Here is an 18,086-nt window from a genome sequence, read left to right as displayed (position 1 = left end):
GAAAAGAAAAAGACAACATTGAAAACATCTGTAAATGAAGCCACAAAAGTGAGTACACCCCTCACATTTCAGCAATCATTTTAGTATATCTTCTTAAGGGCAATCAATGTGCTGTTTGTATAGCAGTATAGATTTCCTGTCCTCTGAACATACACCCATTATTATATTGATCATATTAATGGATGTATGTTAAGTTATTTTCAGTGGACAGGACATATATACTGCAATACAAACACCACACTGACTACTCTAAAATATACCCATATTTTATTTCTATAGTATTGTCCCTTAAGAAGATATAGTAAAATAATTGCTGAAATGTGAGGGGTGTACTCACTTTTGTGAGATACTTTTGAACTGGATTATTTAAGTAAACTGAGTTATTAGTCTGTGTTGTGGAATATATGTAAAAATATCTATTATGTGGTGCAGTTTGATCTGGGCAGTACTAATTAAAAAAAAAAACATACACTGCAAGGAGTATGTAAAATACAGTGGCGGTCGGTGCCTCCTCTTCCGGGCCTACTGGAATGTGAAGCGTGTCCAAAACATTTTGTCATTTGTGTGGTTTGTCATGTCAAAATATGTGTTCCACACCTCATACGAACCTATGTGCAATGCATCATGTCAAAATACATGTCTGCTGCAGATGCATCAAAGGGGTTTATGATAAAAGAGACGCTTGTGTTTGCTAGACACTTGCTTAATATTATTGTGAAATCAGAGTTAAGCGTTAAGCGAGTGTCTTTCGAGTATATTGTAAACGTGATCGTCTCTTTTATCCCAAACCTTTTCGACATGTCTGCAGTGGACATGTATTTTGACATGACAAGCCATGCACATATGTTCACAACGTGCGAAACAAATATTTTGACATGACGAGCCACACACGACACCTCGAACACATATTTTGTATTCCAGCAGGCCCAGAAGAGGAGGCATCGACCACCACTGGTAAAATATATAAACTCAACTTTATAGAAAAAAAACATTTAATCATTAAAGTTTGAGGGTGCTATGGTATATGAATAAAACTTAAACCTACCACACACAATGACGCAAGGCGTCACAGGCAAGTTTTCCAACTCTACATCCTTTGCAAGGCTTGTCTCTTCTACATAATGAAGAAGGAGCTTATTATGTAGGAGAGAAGTAGAAGAATCAATTCTTTCATATCCTCTGAGCAATTATTTGTCTGTCCTCTCAAAATTTGAAGTTTTGTGACAGCCTGTAAGACTTGTTCCTGGTTGCACAAACATTCCTCATGAAGTTCAACAGCCTGTTTCCCTTTGTGTCAATACTGTTTAGGAAGGTCTCTTTAAGTGGTATTCCTGTGGGGTCTTTAAAGTGCACTTCCATTCCACTTTCCTGAAACAAAAATGGCCACTCCTCAGTAAGGGTTTTCATGTCTGTTCCTTTGTTAGTTTGTAGTATGTAGATTTCATGAGAACCTTCACTTCCTCTTCATTCCAGTCAGTTGTTTGTGACAGACTCCTCATCTTCTCTTTTTTTCAATAGCTGACTCTCAGCAGTTTCACTGAGGGGGATAAATTTCACCTCCCAATTAATGCAGCCGTATGTATATTGGACTGCAGCTCTTTTTTCAGGTGTGACTTCCTCAGTATCACATTCCTCTGTCTCATGAATGCACTTTTTTATTTTTGGTGTGCTGGTTCTTTTCAACCCTGGCTTGAAATTGTTTGACCAAGGAGTAGTATCCAGGACCAGTCACACTCGCTTCAATCACATCTTGCAAAGACTTTGGATATTTGGCAACCATTCTTTTGGCAACCTCCGTTAAATTCTTCCTACTTGGACAAGCACAAACGTTCATCATTGCCGCAACAACAATCCTGATCATTTACCTACGCAACTAAGGGTTTGGCCTTTTCCGCGTCTCAAGTGCCTGCATTAATTCCTCAGGAAACTTATTCCATGGGACTTCAAAGCTGTCCCAGTTCACACTAGAAGGGAGGTGCTGGGAGATGAATATAAAGAACTCTGGGATAAAAAAAGATCCTGACGATGAACAGACTGGTTGCTTTGGGGTTTCAGAAATGTGTGCTGTAAAAAAGTCATAGGTACGTACTTAGTTGGACCAGGAATAGTTTGTTGCCCTATTTTCATTCAAAACCAGGTGTTCGTTTAGAATGACAAGACAGTAAGTAAATTACAGACAAACTTGTTTTTACAGTTGAACAGTTACTTTAACGGTCATAATAATATTTTGCCTCACTGTTAAAATAAAATGTATTAAACAGAACAAACAACCAAAAATAATAACAAATAATGAAATAGCTACTTTTAGTAACAAAAGTAATAAATATGTCTGACCATTACAGGGATAGTTCACCCAAAAATGAAAATTCTGTCATCCTTTCTCGCCCTCAGATTGTTCCAAACGTGTAAATCCCTTTGTTCTGCTAAACACAAAGGAATATATTTGTAAGAAAGTCAGTAACCAAAGAGGCAGTAAATGGGAATGAGATCTGCTTGGTTACTGACATTCTTCCAAATATCTTCCTTTGTGTTTAGCAGAACAAAGAAATGTATGCACGTTTGGAACAATCTGAGAGTGTGTACATGACAGAATTTTCATTTTAATATTAAACCATATTAAACTATCCCTTTTTTGTAATGGAAACAAATACATGGACTTACTGGTCTCCTTTAGAACAGAAATCAATTTCCTGGCTTGAATGGGCCTCAGTACAGCTGCCAGATCTGATTCCTGAAGAAATCTGAAATGTTCTGGGGCCTCCACTCCAAGTGACATCTACAATCAAAATTTGGAGTCATTTCTACAAAATACTACTACTTAAATATAATACTACTACAAAGCAGTAACCATTTTACCATGTTCATTAAAATAACAACAACAACAACAACAACAACAACAATAACAAACAGTTACAAATGTCAATGTAAATTTAAATTGTTCCTGACATCTAGTTGCTATCTATACAGTACTTAATTTAGCAGATGAAACCCCAAGTGACTTGCAAATGAGGAACATCACAAGCAAACCATCATATTCATAGTACATAATTCCAGTGTTTAATAGAAAGCTGGACTGGAAAACAAGCAAAACAGAAGCAGAAAATAAAAGGAAGATTGTGTGTATGCATGTAAGTGCCTTGGTTTTTAAGGTCGTGGTGTGGTTCAATGCTTGCAGAAGACAGTAGAGTTTACAGTAGTAATTCTAGAGTTTATTGCATGACATCTGTATACTGGACTGACCATCCAAACAGGGTCTTTCCCTGCTTTACATGATGAGGATGGTGGATAATAAACCATGTCTTTCAACTGAGCTGTTCTTGCAAGCTGCATGATAAACAAACCTCAAGTGTCTTTTGTGATTCATGAGCAAATGTAATTGTGTCAAAAAACAGTTCCCAAAATGCAACAAAACAAAACAAAACAAAACAAACTAAAATTTCAACAAAAGCTAACATTCAAGAATTGACAAAAACTTCTCATGTGTAATGTGATTCATGAGCAAATGTCTACTATGTCATCAAAGAGTAAAAAAAAAAAAAAACCTAACATTCAGAATTGAGATGAAACATAAAACAAGAAAATTTCCAGCCACTATCATTGTTGTTAAAATCTAAAACTAAATGAAAAATATAATGTATTTTAGCAGCATAACTTTTTATTTTTTTTTTCCAAAAAAAATGATGTTCAATTTTTAACAAGACGACACTAAACACTCATTGCTGCATTTTGTACATGTAACAGTTTGAAACAGTTTAAAAATGTTTATACAGCTGTTTATTTTTGGGTAACATAATACCACGTTTTAGATTTTTATTTTTACTATCTTATTTTTGACATCAGGGCCCGTATTCACGAAACATCCAAAGATTAAAAATACCTCATAGCTTGTCGATTTAGGAGAAAATCTTAAAAATAATGGGTGTGTCAGTCCTAAATTTACGCTGTCAGAAAAAAAAAGGTACACACTGGGGCGGTACCCTAAGGTACAAAAGTGAAAAGGTATATCTTTGTACCTTACCTACCCCTAAACAGTACATATTAGTACCTAAGGTATGCTGACATCATCATAGCAACGAGGTCAACCCTGCCCTTACGTTTAGCTTAAAACTTGTCTCAATTCCTTAGTAAAAGTTTGTCTCAGCAGCTCTGTGAATGGGTTTTAAGAGAAAACTCTTAGCTAAAAATTATTACTGCTGTTTAGGAGAACTCTCAGTGGTAAGATAAATATTTTGTGAATACTGGCCCAGATTGTGATTTGCTGAATTATGCTGCTCACTCTAAATTGATGTTGCTCAAATTCGTCATACAATTTACTCACCATGGAAGAAAGGAGGTTGTTCAATGCTCTTATCTGAGGAATTGCTGTCATCACTGGCTTCAGAGAGTTTGTGGTATTCATGCAACTTTAAGAAAAAAAAAAAGTTACTGCTTTTTAAGTGTAATTTACATAAAATACTGTTTATTGAGCCCCTTTAGTGTTCAGCATTTAATTGGAAAAAACTGTCCACAAGGTATGGTTAATATGTGCTCAAAAATTATAGGCGTTCCCGTATGAAGTCTTACATCTTACTATGAACAGCAAATGTGTTGAGGATGACACATAAAATAACAGGAAATAGCACACATTTTTACTTTGAGTGGATGCCCCTTTGGCAAAGTTTCAAGACAGTCAGATGTTTTACACATCGTTATAAAATCACTTTGTGCCTGAATCAAAGTGTTTATGTAGCACATTTAGCTTATTTTTTTTTTTTTTTTTTTAGGGCTAGTAATGAGGAAGACACAGGTGAAATCACTGAAACAATAATGAGGTAGCAGATGTGTGGGGTCAAACAATAAGCAGGAGAAACACATGGCACCAAACAAACACAACACAAGCCATGTGCTTACACAAACAGTGTCCTCTAGTGGCCATCCTGGGCACACCAGCTGACGACTGTGACACTCACATGGTTATATTATCATTAGAAAAGTTTTTTTTTTAATTATGCAGCTGACAATCATGTCCTGTAACAATCCTCAAAGCCCAATACTGCTGACTAAAATGTTAAATTTAACACCAGGTAAATCATTTTAGTCTCCCGTATAAAGCTCATGAACATAAATTTTAACTTACCAGTAAGAGACCCATGTCTCCACCTCACAAAAGACCTAATTAATAAAAAAGTGAACACAAAACACAACATCTATTTAGAATACAAGTTTTATTTTTATTTTTCTTAACATTTTTTGTAAAATGTCAGTTCATTTCAGAACAGGAATCACCTGTTCTATCCTGTTTATTTTGACGAATAAAAAATAAAAAATACAATTCTGAATAAAAATCAGCTAGCTCTGCTTACTTGAACTTTGAAATAAAAAGTAACTTACTTACTTATTTACTTTTTATTTATTTATTTATTTATTTATTTATTTATTTATTTATCTATGTATGATAGTTTTTGGTTTGTTTGTTTTTTTGTTTGTTTTTTGTTTGTTTGTTTGTTTTGTTTTGTTTTGTTTTGCCAGCTTATTCAGGTTTACATTTTGTCTGTTAAATTAAGATGAATACATATCACCCCTTCTCAATAATTAAAACCTAAACTTGGCCAATCAAATACTAGCACCTAGACAAGCTTCTTTTTATTAACAGCATTTTTCTTCACATTGACATATTTTGTATAAATTTGACACAGGACGATTTGTTTTAAAAATAGATCTAATATAATGCGACATATTGGCTGAGTGAAAGTGATTCAGTTCAGTTATTCTAGTAAGTCAGATTCACATGGGTGTAGGCTACAAAGACACGTTACTGTCTCAGCAGGCCAAACATTTCTGTGAAAACACATAAATATCTGGGGCAAAATAATCCTTCATTAATGTTTTCATTTATTGATATAACTATATGATATGAGACCGTGGCGGAGCTAGAGTTTTATACATGCGGTGGAAAAGGCTAATTCAGGGGGTCCATAGACCATAACAGAAAATCAGTGTGTAACTCCAACTTGGCATAAAAAGCATGACTAAATCCTACGACTGCTTGAATGATTTGCTTTTTGTTATGAGAAGTCACCTGCTTTGTCTTGTCTGTCAGCGCGTTATATGAGATGAAGCACGAGCACACACCAGACGCGTCGCATCTTTGAGTTAGAGGCTAAATGTTCCTTTCAGCACGATTTATGAATGAGTTGAATAGCACACATTAAATTTTTTGTGGCATCCGGGGTTGGCCAGTAAGATGTCAGGGGTGTCCAGTTCCACTCCCACTGGCGCCATTGAGTTGAGAGAGCTAAATTTAGTAATAAACGGATCTGTCACATGCCACATTTAAGCATAAAAGCAACATTAATTGTTTAAATTTCATGAACTAGCATCGATTGAAAACTGTGACTTTGTTTCATTAAATATAGCGCAAACAAATCTTCTTCTTCTTCTACGCAGCTTGACAATTACATTCATATGAAATCTTAAGAGCATCCAGTTAAACAAAAACATCGGGACTTGCTACACCTCTGTTTATTCAGATTGTGGTGGTAACAACACATGAAAAACAACAATTTGTTTAGTTAATTGTTTAGTTAACTAATTTTGTTTATTAGAGGTTAGGGTTAGGGTTACTTTTTGATTACGTTTTCGCTCCACGTCTTACTTTCAGTTTCGTTTGAAGTGCGTCACTGCATTCGCAGATCAATACAACTTATTGCAAAGTGTACACTAGTGCCCACAAACACATACAGAAACACCTTAACACCATTACATAGGTCTAACCTTGTTGCAGTCCTGATTGAAGCTCTCGAGTGTCTTAAAGAACGAGGCGATGAGAAGATCGAACTCGACACGTTGAGAAAGAAAAACTCGACGATAAAACTAAATTGCACTTAAAATACATCGAAGCAACCGATGTAGTTTTAAATCATTTAAGTAACAGAAGTAAAACATTAACAAGGCTTAAACGGTTTGAAGTTACCTAAAGTTTAGTTAAAACAACATTAACTTCTAAACGTTTTCTCCTCCATCTTCTTTCTCTTCTCTTCCTCCTTCTCTCTTTCTAGATATAAAAAAAAAGAAGAAGAAGAAGAAGAAGTAGTACATGAATGGCAACACTGAGTATTTTACAAATTATTTTTCTGCTGATGGCTTGTGATTCATCAGAAGTCCATCATCTGTAGCTCTGATTTTTTTGTAATGGTGAGATTACCTGTCTGACTGTCCAGCTTCAGTCTGTCTCTGAATTTCTCATCACACTGAGCATCAGTACAGGTCTTACTGTAATTTCCAGTGATCTGAGCAATGCAAACATTACTTAAAAATAAATAAATACATAAATACATAAATAAATAAATCTCTCCTTGGGGTTTCTTATTTTACCAGTGTGAAGAGTGACTGAATCTCCCTCCATCACAAGCACATGCACTTCATCCGTTTTTTTTTTTTTTTTTTTTTTTCCTAAAGATGATAATGATTATAGGTAGATAAATATGTCTGGATTCACAATCTAACACATGCATGCAAACAAACAGCAGAAGAACATCATTCATTACATATTCAGTCATCAGACAAACAGACGAGTCTCATGAATGATCTTATATAACACACATAATGACTCATAATAAAACAATTAAGATTTATAACCAGGGGTGCACATTTTTTTTTTTTTTTTTTTTTTAATTTAGTTTTAATGAGAGCACCTGGAGATTTGGTGCTCACACCACACGTGACCCACTATAAAAACTAAAATAAATAAATAAAATAATAGTAATAATAGTATTATTGCATTTTATTTAGTTTAATAATAATAATAATAATAATAATAATAATAATAATATAATAAATTTGACATTACTATATATATAGATAGATAGATAGATAGATAGATAGATAGATTTTGTTTTATCCTCTGGCTCCCTCTGGTGGACATCATTAGCATCAGTCTTTAAGAAAGTGCTGTAAAGTTGTTTTTATATTGGATTTTCAGTAGAAGTTAACTCTTTTCTTTAACATTTAATGATGTGCAGTCAGAAAGCTCAGATCATGCATCTAAAGCATAAAGCACCTGATTAAATTTTTGAAAGCAAGACTGAGACACAGAAAACCTTGCATGTTTCCTTTTGGAGGGTCAGTGTCTGCTTTGCAAAATATCAACGGACTGACTTTGATGTAAGAGTAACTGCTGATTACATTGCTTTATAAATGATTAGATGAATCAAGTGTGGTAATTCAGAGCATAATTTTAAAAGCTAATGCAGGTGGAAATGCAAAATGTTGAATCGTTCTTGCTGTTTCTCGATTATAGACTACTACATGTGAGACATTATTGTGGACCCACCAGAGGCATATGACTGGGGTAAAGACGTAAGACTTTGGTTTTCTAATTGGGCCATGTGTTTTAATGCAGTACCTGTTGTTTTGATTATTCTGCTAATTATGTTACAGGCCATGTGTATTGCAGTATTTGATTATGATTAAAGCACATTATGTATTGAAGATTTTGTATTGCCATTATTTAAAAGGTACTGTCCCTTTAAAAACAGGCCAAAGATATCCATCAAAAGTTAAGAACTAAATCATAAATTATTTAACGTGGCCATTGTTAATATTGCTTTTTCTTGATCTTCACTTTTGACTATTCTTGTGTAAGACTGCCTTTGGGTCATTTCCTGCAGTTATGTTCACATAACAGACAGACAAAACAAGAACTAGACCTTGGACAATGTATACACACAAAAATGGGGACTAAGTGGAATACAACACACACACAAACACACACAGATGCTCGCTTACACATCTTACTTGTCATCCATATAGGGTATTGTTTGACCTCTGTGTCCTTTGATTGGATGCTGTTTGAATATAAATATGACCCACCTTCCTTAAACCTGAAAGTGTTATGGTAGCACACTGGCTCTCTGTGTCTGACTGATCATTCTCCTGGGATCCCATGCTGTGACTGCTCTACCACAGTTGATGACTGCTAACATCAAGACCATCTGAAAACAACTGTTGATTACTGCAAAGCCTCCAGGCAACTGTTAGAACAACATATTAATTTACTCCTAACGACAAGGTAAGAATGTTATAACTTTACTCAGCAAGTATAAGACATACATTGTTGCACAGCTGGGTTTAAGTAAACTATGATATGTGCAAGTAAAAACAAACTGCTTCTTAATGTCAAATGTCAGTAGAAGCTGTGTTAATGTTAGTGTTGTTCACTAGGTCATGGAGATTCATCAGTCTGCTGTGATTCTGCTGCTGGTCTTTGCTACTGCTTTCACCGCTTATGGTCAACCAGATGATATAAAGCCCCGTTATCAAAAATTCCTTAATCAACATTTCGGTCCTAGTGTGAGTGAGCATGATTGTGACAAAGAAATCAGAAAGAGAGGCATCACTGCCTCTGGAACTGCAAATGGCTGCAAAGACGTCAATACCTTCATACAAGCGAATAAGAATAATATTAAAGTAGTTTGTGGAAGAAATGGAGGAACTCCACAGGGCGGAAATCTGTTTAAGAGCAACCAGCCTTTTCCTGTGGTCACATGCAAATTACAAAGTGGGCAGAGACACCCAAATTGCCAATATAGAGGGAAGAAGTCCACTCGTTATATTGTTTTGGGGTGTGATCGAGAATGGCCTGTACATTATGAGGAAGGCATAATTAATTAATGTGTAGATGATAAGCTGAATAGAGACTCGCATTCATTAAGCATAACGTAAAAAGTACATTTATATTTTGACTTTAATTTAACTTTAATGGCATATTCTTCAGAATTTTTCTCATCATGTGCATGATTCAGCTTGTCTAGTAAAATGTTAAGCACTCTGGTAACACTTCTTGAGCATTAAAAAAAGCTTTTAATGGGAGTAGTAAATGTGCAAAATCAAAAATCATCTGAGGATAAGATGAAGATGTTCTCCACCTGTCTCTATTCTTCAAATAAAACAACTCTACTACCCTTAAACTCGTCTGTTGATTGTCTTGCATATGAACAACACACATGCAAGCAGCGATGATGGGCCCAAGCACTGCGGCGAAATAGCCACCTAGTGAAAACAACACACTGTGCACACACACATTTAACTGGGAAAATATGCCGTAACAGGACTATTGTAAATGCCACACGTACTGCTGGTGGAGGTATGAATGTGACTCACAACCATATGCATGTTTCACTTTTTCACCATAAATTTATTGCCTCACCATGACAAAACTGTTCAAGATAGTGAAACTCAAAATAGTCAAACTATTAAAAACAAACATTGGGATTGTTTTAAAATCCACAGTTGTTGTGTTCCGGTCCTCTCCTCTCCTCTGTGATGTATTATGTTTTGTGGGAATATTTTAATCAGTGATGCTATTTATAAATTGTGTGTATAATGTTTATTAAGTATGTAATACGTTTACTGAAGACAAAATGTTATGTTTAAATTGCAGGCTTTATTCTGATTGCTACGCTGTGTGCCACTGTTTCTTTTCTCACCTTTTTTTGTTTTGTTTTGTTTTTTTGTTTATTTGACCATTCATTGCAGTTAATATATAGAGGCCCATTCAAGTCTATGGTTGCCCATATTAATGTGAACTTATGTCCGTTTGTCATTTGGGCTTAATGATTGGCCATATTATTGTAATCTTATGGTCTTGACAGCTTTTGTTGTTGTTGTTGTTGTTGTTGTTGTTGTTGAATTTTCCACGTACTGAAGTTTTCTTTTGTTGGTTTGCGGTGTTTGGGTTGAATGATTTTGTTTGGTGCATTTGTGTAACGTGGACGCTGAGGCAGAGTGAGAAACCATATGCGGTTGTTTATTAAAGACAGCAGAATGCAGATAGACAGGCAAACGATCAACAACAGAGAGGCAGTCTAACAGCATACAGTTCAAGAGGGAGATCTGATAGCAAGCGTGATGAAACAGGCAGAGAGTCGGAAGCCGTAACGTCAGTCCAGTAAGGCAGCCAATAATGCAGGGATAATCCAAATATTGAATACGAGGAAACTGAGAAGGGGTCAAACCGTAAAAGCAATCCACTCTAGCAAACAATCCGAAGGGTAATCCGTAAACTCGTGAATCCAGAACAAAGCAAACAGCAACAGGCAGTCAGGCAGAGAAAAAAGGAATAACGCTCAATAAGGCTGGTGAAACTGGCAATACTTTGCGAATGGCGAGCACATGGTCAGTGTTGTTATAAAGAAGCTGTCTTACAATTTCTAATTATATTTGAGTAAATATTTATTTCTTTTTGAAGAACAGCATTTGTAACCCCCATAAGAAGTTCTCACAGGGATGTGATATATATAATTTACAGGGCTCTCAAGTTTTGAAGACAGGCAAGAGTGACATCTCATCCCCCCATACCCCTGGGGGTGGGGGGATGAGTGTTCCATTAATAATATTATTATTAGTGTTTTTGTTGTTAATATTAATAATTACTCAGACTTGCAGAAGAAAATATTTGACACATGACACTGACAATTTAACCAAATACAAAGTGTTTATTAAATTTTTGTGTGTGTGTGTATGAGTGCTAGTGTGTGTGTGTGAGAGAGAGAGAGAGAGAGAGAGAGAGAGAGAGAGAGAGAGATTATGACTGGTGTTGTTTGTTGTAAGTGTTTGTTGCCTTTTTGGACTCCTTTATCATTTGTGGTGTTGGCTCCCATTTGAAACAGTTCGGCTCAAGCCCAGCCATTTTCAGGGTCATGATTGAGGACAATGTCCCGTCCAGAGACAAGCTGTTTCGTGTTGAGGTTTTGTTCAAACCAACCATTGAAAATTAATATGTCAGTCATCGTGTGATAACGAAAATATGACTAGGCCTAGACTACTTGTTCTGAGCAGATGTTGTCAGTGAACAGGCTGTAAAACTGTTGGCTAAGTAACAGACACTCATGAAAAACTGATGTTAATTATCTGGGAAACATTCTCTAACAGCTGTCAAGTGGTCATAATATTGTTTGTGTCAAACAAGTTGTGAATTTGCTGTAACAGGAGATCATTACTTTGTGCTCAAAGTGATGCTCGGGCCTCCAGTGGTTTCCTCTGTGGGTGAACGAGGAAGATGGTGAACAATTTCAGGATGCCTTTTTTCATTGGTTGTTGCGTTAAATCTTACCCAGATACAATAGTGCTATTTTCTGATTGGCTATTGTGTAGCCTATTTCTTTTTTTTTTTTGATTGGCTGATAAGTGGCAGGCTCGACTAAGAACTCTAGGGGAGACGCGCTTGAATCCTGCCGGTTCCATAGCGAGAGCGGCGCTGCCAGAGAAATGTTGGGCGCTGCGGTATATTAAATATATTATAAATAGTTTTTTCTGCGTGAGAAATACAATGTGTGGCGGGAGTGCGTGACAATAGACCGAAATGAGTGACTGTCACGCTCAATGCGTGACACTTGAGAGCCCTGAATTTATATAAATACTAACGTTAATTGTTATATTATCGCTCTTATATTAATGCTCCAATCGTGAAGCGGCACAAAACTTTAATCAAGAAAATCTGCCTAGCAATTGTTGAGCAGTCATGAACAGGTATTTGTGATTGGTTAAATATTTTAAGCTCCGCCCCTGTTATATACACAGAAGGGATGCGAGAGAGTGCAGCGAGAAGGTCCTGGCTGCAGCCTGCAGAACGGGGTGGAGTTGCATGTGGGGCAGGGCTACATGTGTCACCCCGCCCACAAATTATATCATTGGTTAATGACGCCAACGCCCTCAGCAGGATTTTATTTCCACTCGTTTGTCGCTGCGTTGGTGAGTAGTTGAGCTACGAGTTTTGTCTTATTTGTTTAGTTGTAATATTTGATTAAAACATTGCGTTCATTATGTCACTAATGAGCGATTGTATAAGGAGATGTGAAGTAGTTAAAATAAGACTGCCCTTGTGTGTGTGTGTGTGTGTATAATTACATGTTAAATGTATGTGGTAACAACGGAAGACACAACAGGTGGGCCTCTGCTAATAAAACAGTGATGTTAAACTGCTGTTTTGTATGACCAATAAAATGAAATACTCAAATTGCATTATCTTCATGTTCTTTGAGTTTATTCCTCTTCATATATTGTTTAGTCCAACGCTTTTGGACTTCCAACTTTCTTTAACATGAGGTAATCTCTATATTTTATCTCTACATGTACACATTATTTATTGTGAAAGGTTTTGTTATCAGAACAGAGCAATAGCTGTCATGTAGTTCTCATAAAAATGGCACTTTATCAATTCATAATTCTAAGACAACATTTTCAAAGAAACTTTAAGTGTTGAGTTGGTGACAAAAAAATACATTAAATACAAGTAAATGCGTAAATAAAAATAAAAACCCATAAATAATTTAAATTTGCAAAAAAACATTAATCGTTGCGATATACAGTTCTTAATGCACAAAGATATGACAGGTCGAAAGCAGGAAGTGGATGCTTGCTTAGAAATAATAATGAAATTTTGAAATGATGAATGAAAACATAATGTATTATGTTTGGTATAGATTAATATTACATGTAGATAATTAACGAATTCATAATATATTGTTTATTTTTGTATTTAAGTTAATATCACGAATGATATTCTATATATATATATATATATATATATATATATATATATATATAGCTTCAGCTGTGCTCCTAACCGCATTTCCTGTTTACAGAGGTGTCTAAGTCATTACATGTCATTAGCCAACTGAACCATTTATTAATATCACATGTAGATAATTAACAAATTTATAATATATTGTTTAATATTTTATATGTAACAGATATTTAATATCACGAATGACTCATAGCTTGAACTATGCTCGTAACCGCATTTCCTGTTTACGGAGTTGACTACGTCATTACATGCCATTAGCCAATGAAAGCATTTGTGGGCGGGGTAATATATGTAGCCCCGCCCCACGTGCAGCCCCGCCCCCTTCTGCAGGCTGCAGCCGGGTATACTTGAGTGCAGCGGGAGGTTGAGACTAGTGATGGGAAGTTCGGATCATTTTACCGACTCGGACATTTGAGTCTCGTTCAGCAAAATGAACGAATCTTTTTTCGAGTCATTTCGTTCATTTTAACAAAATATAATTAAAATGTTACGTTTTACCACCCTAACACATCTACTGCTTACACAAACGTTGATCACACTTCAAACGAAACAAAACTATAATGCTATAAGAAACAGAAAAGATTCATTCATTGTTTACCTGGGTCTTTAGTGTATGATTCGCTCACCTCGCCTCTTATCTGACAAGTTTTCGGGTTTGAGTCGTTAATTCATTCATCACGTGACAGCCCAATAAGCTTAACCAACGTAGTCTGAGCCGGAAAGAGAATTGATTAGTTCATCTCTCCAGTCCTCGGTTTGAGTCCTTGGGTTTGAGTCTTCGGGTTTGAGTCGTTCGTTCATCACGTGACAGCTCCATAAGCTAAACCTGCAGTGTGAGCCGGAAAGAGAATTGATTAGTTCATCTCTCCAGTCCTCGGGTTTGAGTTCTTGGGTTTGAGTCTTCGGGTTTGAGTCGTTCGTTCATCACGTGACAGCTAAGCTAAACCTGCAAGGTGAGCTGGAAAGAGAATTGATTAGTTCATCTCTTGAGTCCTCGGGTTTGAGTCGTTCGTTAATCACGTCACAGCACCATACGCTAAACCTATGCAGTGTGAGCCGGAAAGAGAATTGATTAGTTCATCTCTCGAGTCCTCAGGTTTGAGTCGTTCGTTCATCACGTGACAGCTCCATAAGATGAATGAACTACTCATTTAGAAGACTCTAAACAGGTGAGCTAATTCCAGTACAGAACCTAATAGGATGCTGCGCATGCGCGACTGAACGAATCACTCCCCGAGACGACTCGTTCGTCCCGAGTCACATTGAAGATTCCTTCAAAATGAACGAATCGTTCAAGAACGACCCATCACTAGTTGAGACGGAGATTACGAGCCGTAAGGAAAGATTAAGCTGCAAAAACCTAGCGAAAATTGTGTACTGTATGAAAGAGTTAAAAAAGGAGCCTATGCATCAGAAAGGGGTGCTGGATAATTGTTATTGTTTTTTGTTGATTTCGTGAATGTAAGAACATTGATCTCGGTGAGTACTGATCTATATTTCATTTAAGATTGGAGACTAGAGACATATCCCTTGTTATTTCGTGATTTATGTTAAATTAACCTTTGATAAAGGTTAATTTCATTGAACTGCATGTGATTACTGAGAAATTATGTGTTATTTTGTGTTAACACGTGCAACAGAAAGATGCTAATCGCTATATTACAGAGAGATGTAATTTAACATCGCAATCAACATTGATGTTTATATGGAACATATAACAATTTGTTTTGTTTAATTATCTGGAAAGTTGTTGTTCCTTTTGAAAATTGTATATACATGTAGGAAACATGTATACATGAGTATTATATTTATTTATTTATTTTTGTCATTGGTAAGTGAATTCAGGAACTGAGTTTATTGTAACACTGTTTTTGTGCATTTGGTATTTATGCTCATAACAAATTACTTGTATGACACTGGTGTGCCTGTTTTTATGCAGGCCAGGTTTTTGGTTTTCCTTGAATTCTCTCTTCTGGATAGAAGATGGCGAGCCACCCAGTTTGAATACGATCTATGGATTTCCCCACTGCTGGAACATTTATTTGATATTAAACCTTAAAGGAACATCACTCCCTGTGAATTGGAACAACTAATCTGAGCTCAGCAACGTGAATTGAATGGACAGAACTGGTGTTCCTAGATTCATCACATGATACACGTACAATGATACCACACATACACACACTTGGTTATTGTATTGTTTTTATTTTGTTGTTGAAATAATACAAGTTATCTTTTCATATACAAGTACTTGTTGTTGTTTTTTGATTCCAACATTTCCTAAGGTGTTTTGTTGAATTGGAGTTCAGAGTATATATTTATTGAACCCATCCTAGTGTGTACTTACCTGTACCAGGGTTACACATTCTTTAGACGGTCTGCACCTTTTCCTGCATGTTTCTGTGTGTAATTGTGCATGTGTTTTAATTTAAGCACTTTGTTGCTTTAAAAATCTTTTTCATTAAAAAAAAGGAAACAACTGAACTCTGTGTAGCTAAAGTCATTTTAACTGCCTGCTCGACCAAATGGTTGAGCACATTTTGAGTCACTATATTTTATTAAGAGGTGTACCTAACTTAACTTAAGCTGATTGAGCCATCTCTACCATCTGGTTGAGCTACGTTATGCCAAAAAAATCCACTAGATATCATTATGTCAATCAACAATACTTGTGACAACACTTCTTCTCTCATGGATGTCAGAATCAAAGAAATCACTCCTGCCATGTGAACTGTTTTTGGTGAAATTTTGCAAGGTAAGCATATTTTTTTGACATATTACACTGTAGGAGCCCTAACTTTACAAAATTATGTTGCTTGTTGCCATTAAAAAAACTTAAGTATGTTTTCAATAATTTTTCAAAAATGTGCTCAACCAAACGGTTGATTTGTCACTTTATGGTAAAGGTAGAAATGCTAAGCTAATGTTTTCAAATCATCCATTTCTGCAGTCAGAATGGACTATTTGCTGATAAATATAAACTTCTGATCATTCATAGTTATGAATATGACACAGCTATTGTTATTTCCTCATGAATATACTTCATTTCTTCATCATTTCTTAAGTATGTCTTTTTTTTGCCACTTTTGGATATTTTTTTAAGTAAATATAATGAAATCATAGAATTAATGTTTGCAAAACATAATGATCAGTTGCAGATACTTCTTAAATGACAAATACTGGTGTATTAACATTAAAATTTTAAGATTGTTATTTATTTGTTTGTTGTTGTTGTTTTTTTTGTTTGTTTGTTTGTTTGGTTTTGTTTTTTACAATTACTAGATGGATGTCAACAGTTTCTATGGTAAAAGAATGCGCACTCTTCAGGCCCTTGTACCAGAAAACCCCCAAGAATCTGATGCTGATTTCAGTGATGTTGATGACCCAATAGAGGATCCTGATTATCACCCCATCCGAGATGAGGTAGCTGGTGACAGTTCTTTTGAGTCCCTGGATGAAGATGATGCCCCCTCAACAAGCACATCCTCTACAGAGCTTCCATGTAAGAAAAGAAGAAAAGGAAAACACACTCAAAAAACCGGAGCCAGAGGATACTCTCAGTTCCCCCTCAAGTCCCCCCTCGGGCCCACACAATGGCACAAGAAAAATCTGGAAGCATGAAGACATTGAGGAATTCCAGGTCACAGAATCAAGATTTGAACCTCCTGTGGTTGTACAGTCACCCTTCCAATACTTTAAAATACTCTTCACTAATGAGATGATTCAGCATGTTGCTCATCAAACCAACCTGTACTCTGCCCAGGAGCTGGGGGATCCAATCAAGACCAGTCCAGAAGAGATTGAGGACTTTCTTGCCATGCTACTCTTTATGGGTGTTTTATGGTCTTTAAGAGATGTTGCTGAAAAGTTTTACAATCACTAGTTTTTTATATAGTTTGAAGGATTGTTTCTAATGTTGGTTTACACTACACAACATTGCTGGTTTACAAAGAAATGTTCATTTATCTAGAAATAAAAATTCTGTTGCACTGCCACACTTGCCGGCGTGTTTCTTGAAACATAAAAGCCTAAAATGCCATTATATTATTATCTTTTGCTGTTTTTTATTTTATTATTATTATTTTTTTTATTTTATTTTTTTTTTTTTTAATGCAGAAAGAATGTAATGTCTATTGTTTTGTTACTTTTAGTTATTTGAGTTCTTTTTTTTTGGTTTATTATTAAAAACAAGAAAACATATAATTTCAGTGATAAAATGAAAACCTGAAATATTTTATGGCATACTTCAATGAATAAAGTAGATTCAATATACAATTTTTTTTTTTGATTATAATTTTAAATAAATTAGTGTTATAGTTCATATTTTCATATTTTCATAGTATAAGTATGAATTCCAGTACTTTTACCATAAAGTGACATATCAACCGTTTGGTAGAGGCCAATATTTAAAAAATGATGGGATTTATTGAAAAAAAAAAACCATTGAGTGTGGTTATTAGTGACATAAAGAGATAAAAAATGCAAACAAAAAAATTTTCCATTGCCTTTTTCTTGGTGGAGC

General features: G+C 35.6%; 1 protein-coding gene and 1 long non-coding RNA gene across 2 annotated transcripts; one reads left to right on the top strand and one right to left on the bottom strand.

Moving 5' to 3' along the window:
* Positions 1–4,309: 4,309 nt before the first annotated feature.
* LOC127160580 (uncharacterized) lies at positions 4,310–7,414 on the bottom strand. The gene is made up of 5 exons (XR_007826785.1): positions 7,354–7,414; positions 7,184–7,268; positions 6,754–7,033; positions 5,117–5,151; positions 4,310–4,403 (listed from the first exon to the last, which is right to left on the bottom strand). It is a non-coding gene; the product is annotated as an uncharacterized LOC127160580 (long non-coding RNA).
* A 1,442-nt stretch (positions 7,415–8,856) lies between these two features.
* Positions 8,857–9,819, top strand: LOC127160578 (ribonuclease-like 3). Its single transcript, XM_051103217.1, has 2 exons — positions 8,857–9,049; positions 9,202–9,819. Exon 2 carries the CDS (start codon positions 9,205–9,207, stop codon positions 9,649–9,651), a length of 447 nt encoding a protein of 148 aa, XP_050959174.1. The 5' UTR covers positions 8,857–9,049; positions 9,202–9,204; the 3' UTR covers positions 9,652–9,819.
* The last annotated feature ends 8,267 nt before the right edge of the window (positions 9,820–18,086 follow it).

The sequence above is a fragment of the Labeo rohita genome, unplaced genomic scaffold, assembly GCF_022985175.1.
Source record: "Labeo rohita strain BAU-BD-2019 unplaced genomic scaffold, IGBB_LRoh.1.0 scaffold_392, whole genome shotgun sequence".
In the NCBI taxonomy this organism is placed as follows: Eukaryota; Metazoa; Chordata; class Actinopteri; order Cypriniformes; family Cyprinidae; genus Labeo; species Labeo rohita.
Note: the sequence above shows the minus strand (reverse complement) of the source record. Positions and strands in the feature narration are given on the sequence as shown.

Excerpts from the sequence above, each read along its gene's own strand:
- LOC127160578 (XM_051103217.1), top strand. The coding sequence starts at position 9,205 with ATGGAGATTCATCAGTCTGCTGTGATTCTGCTGCTGGTCTTTGCTACT.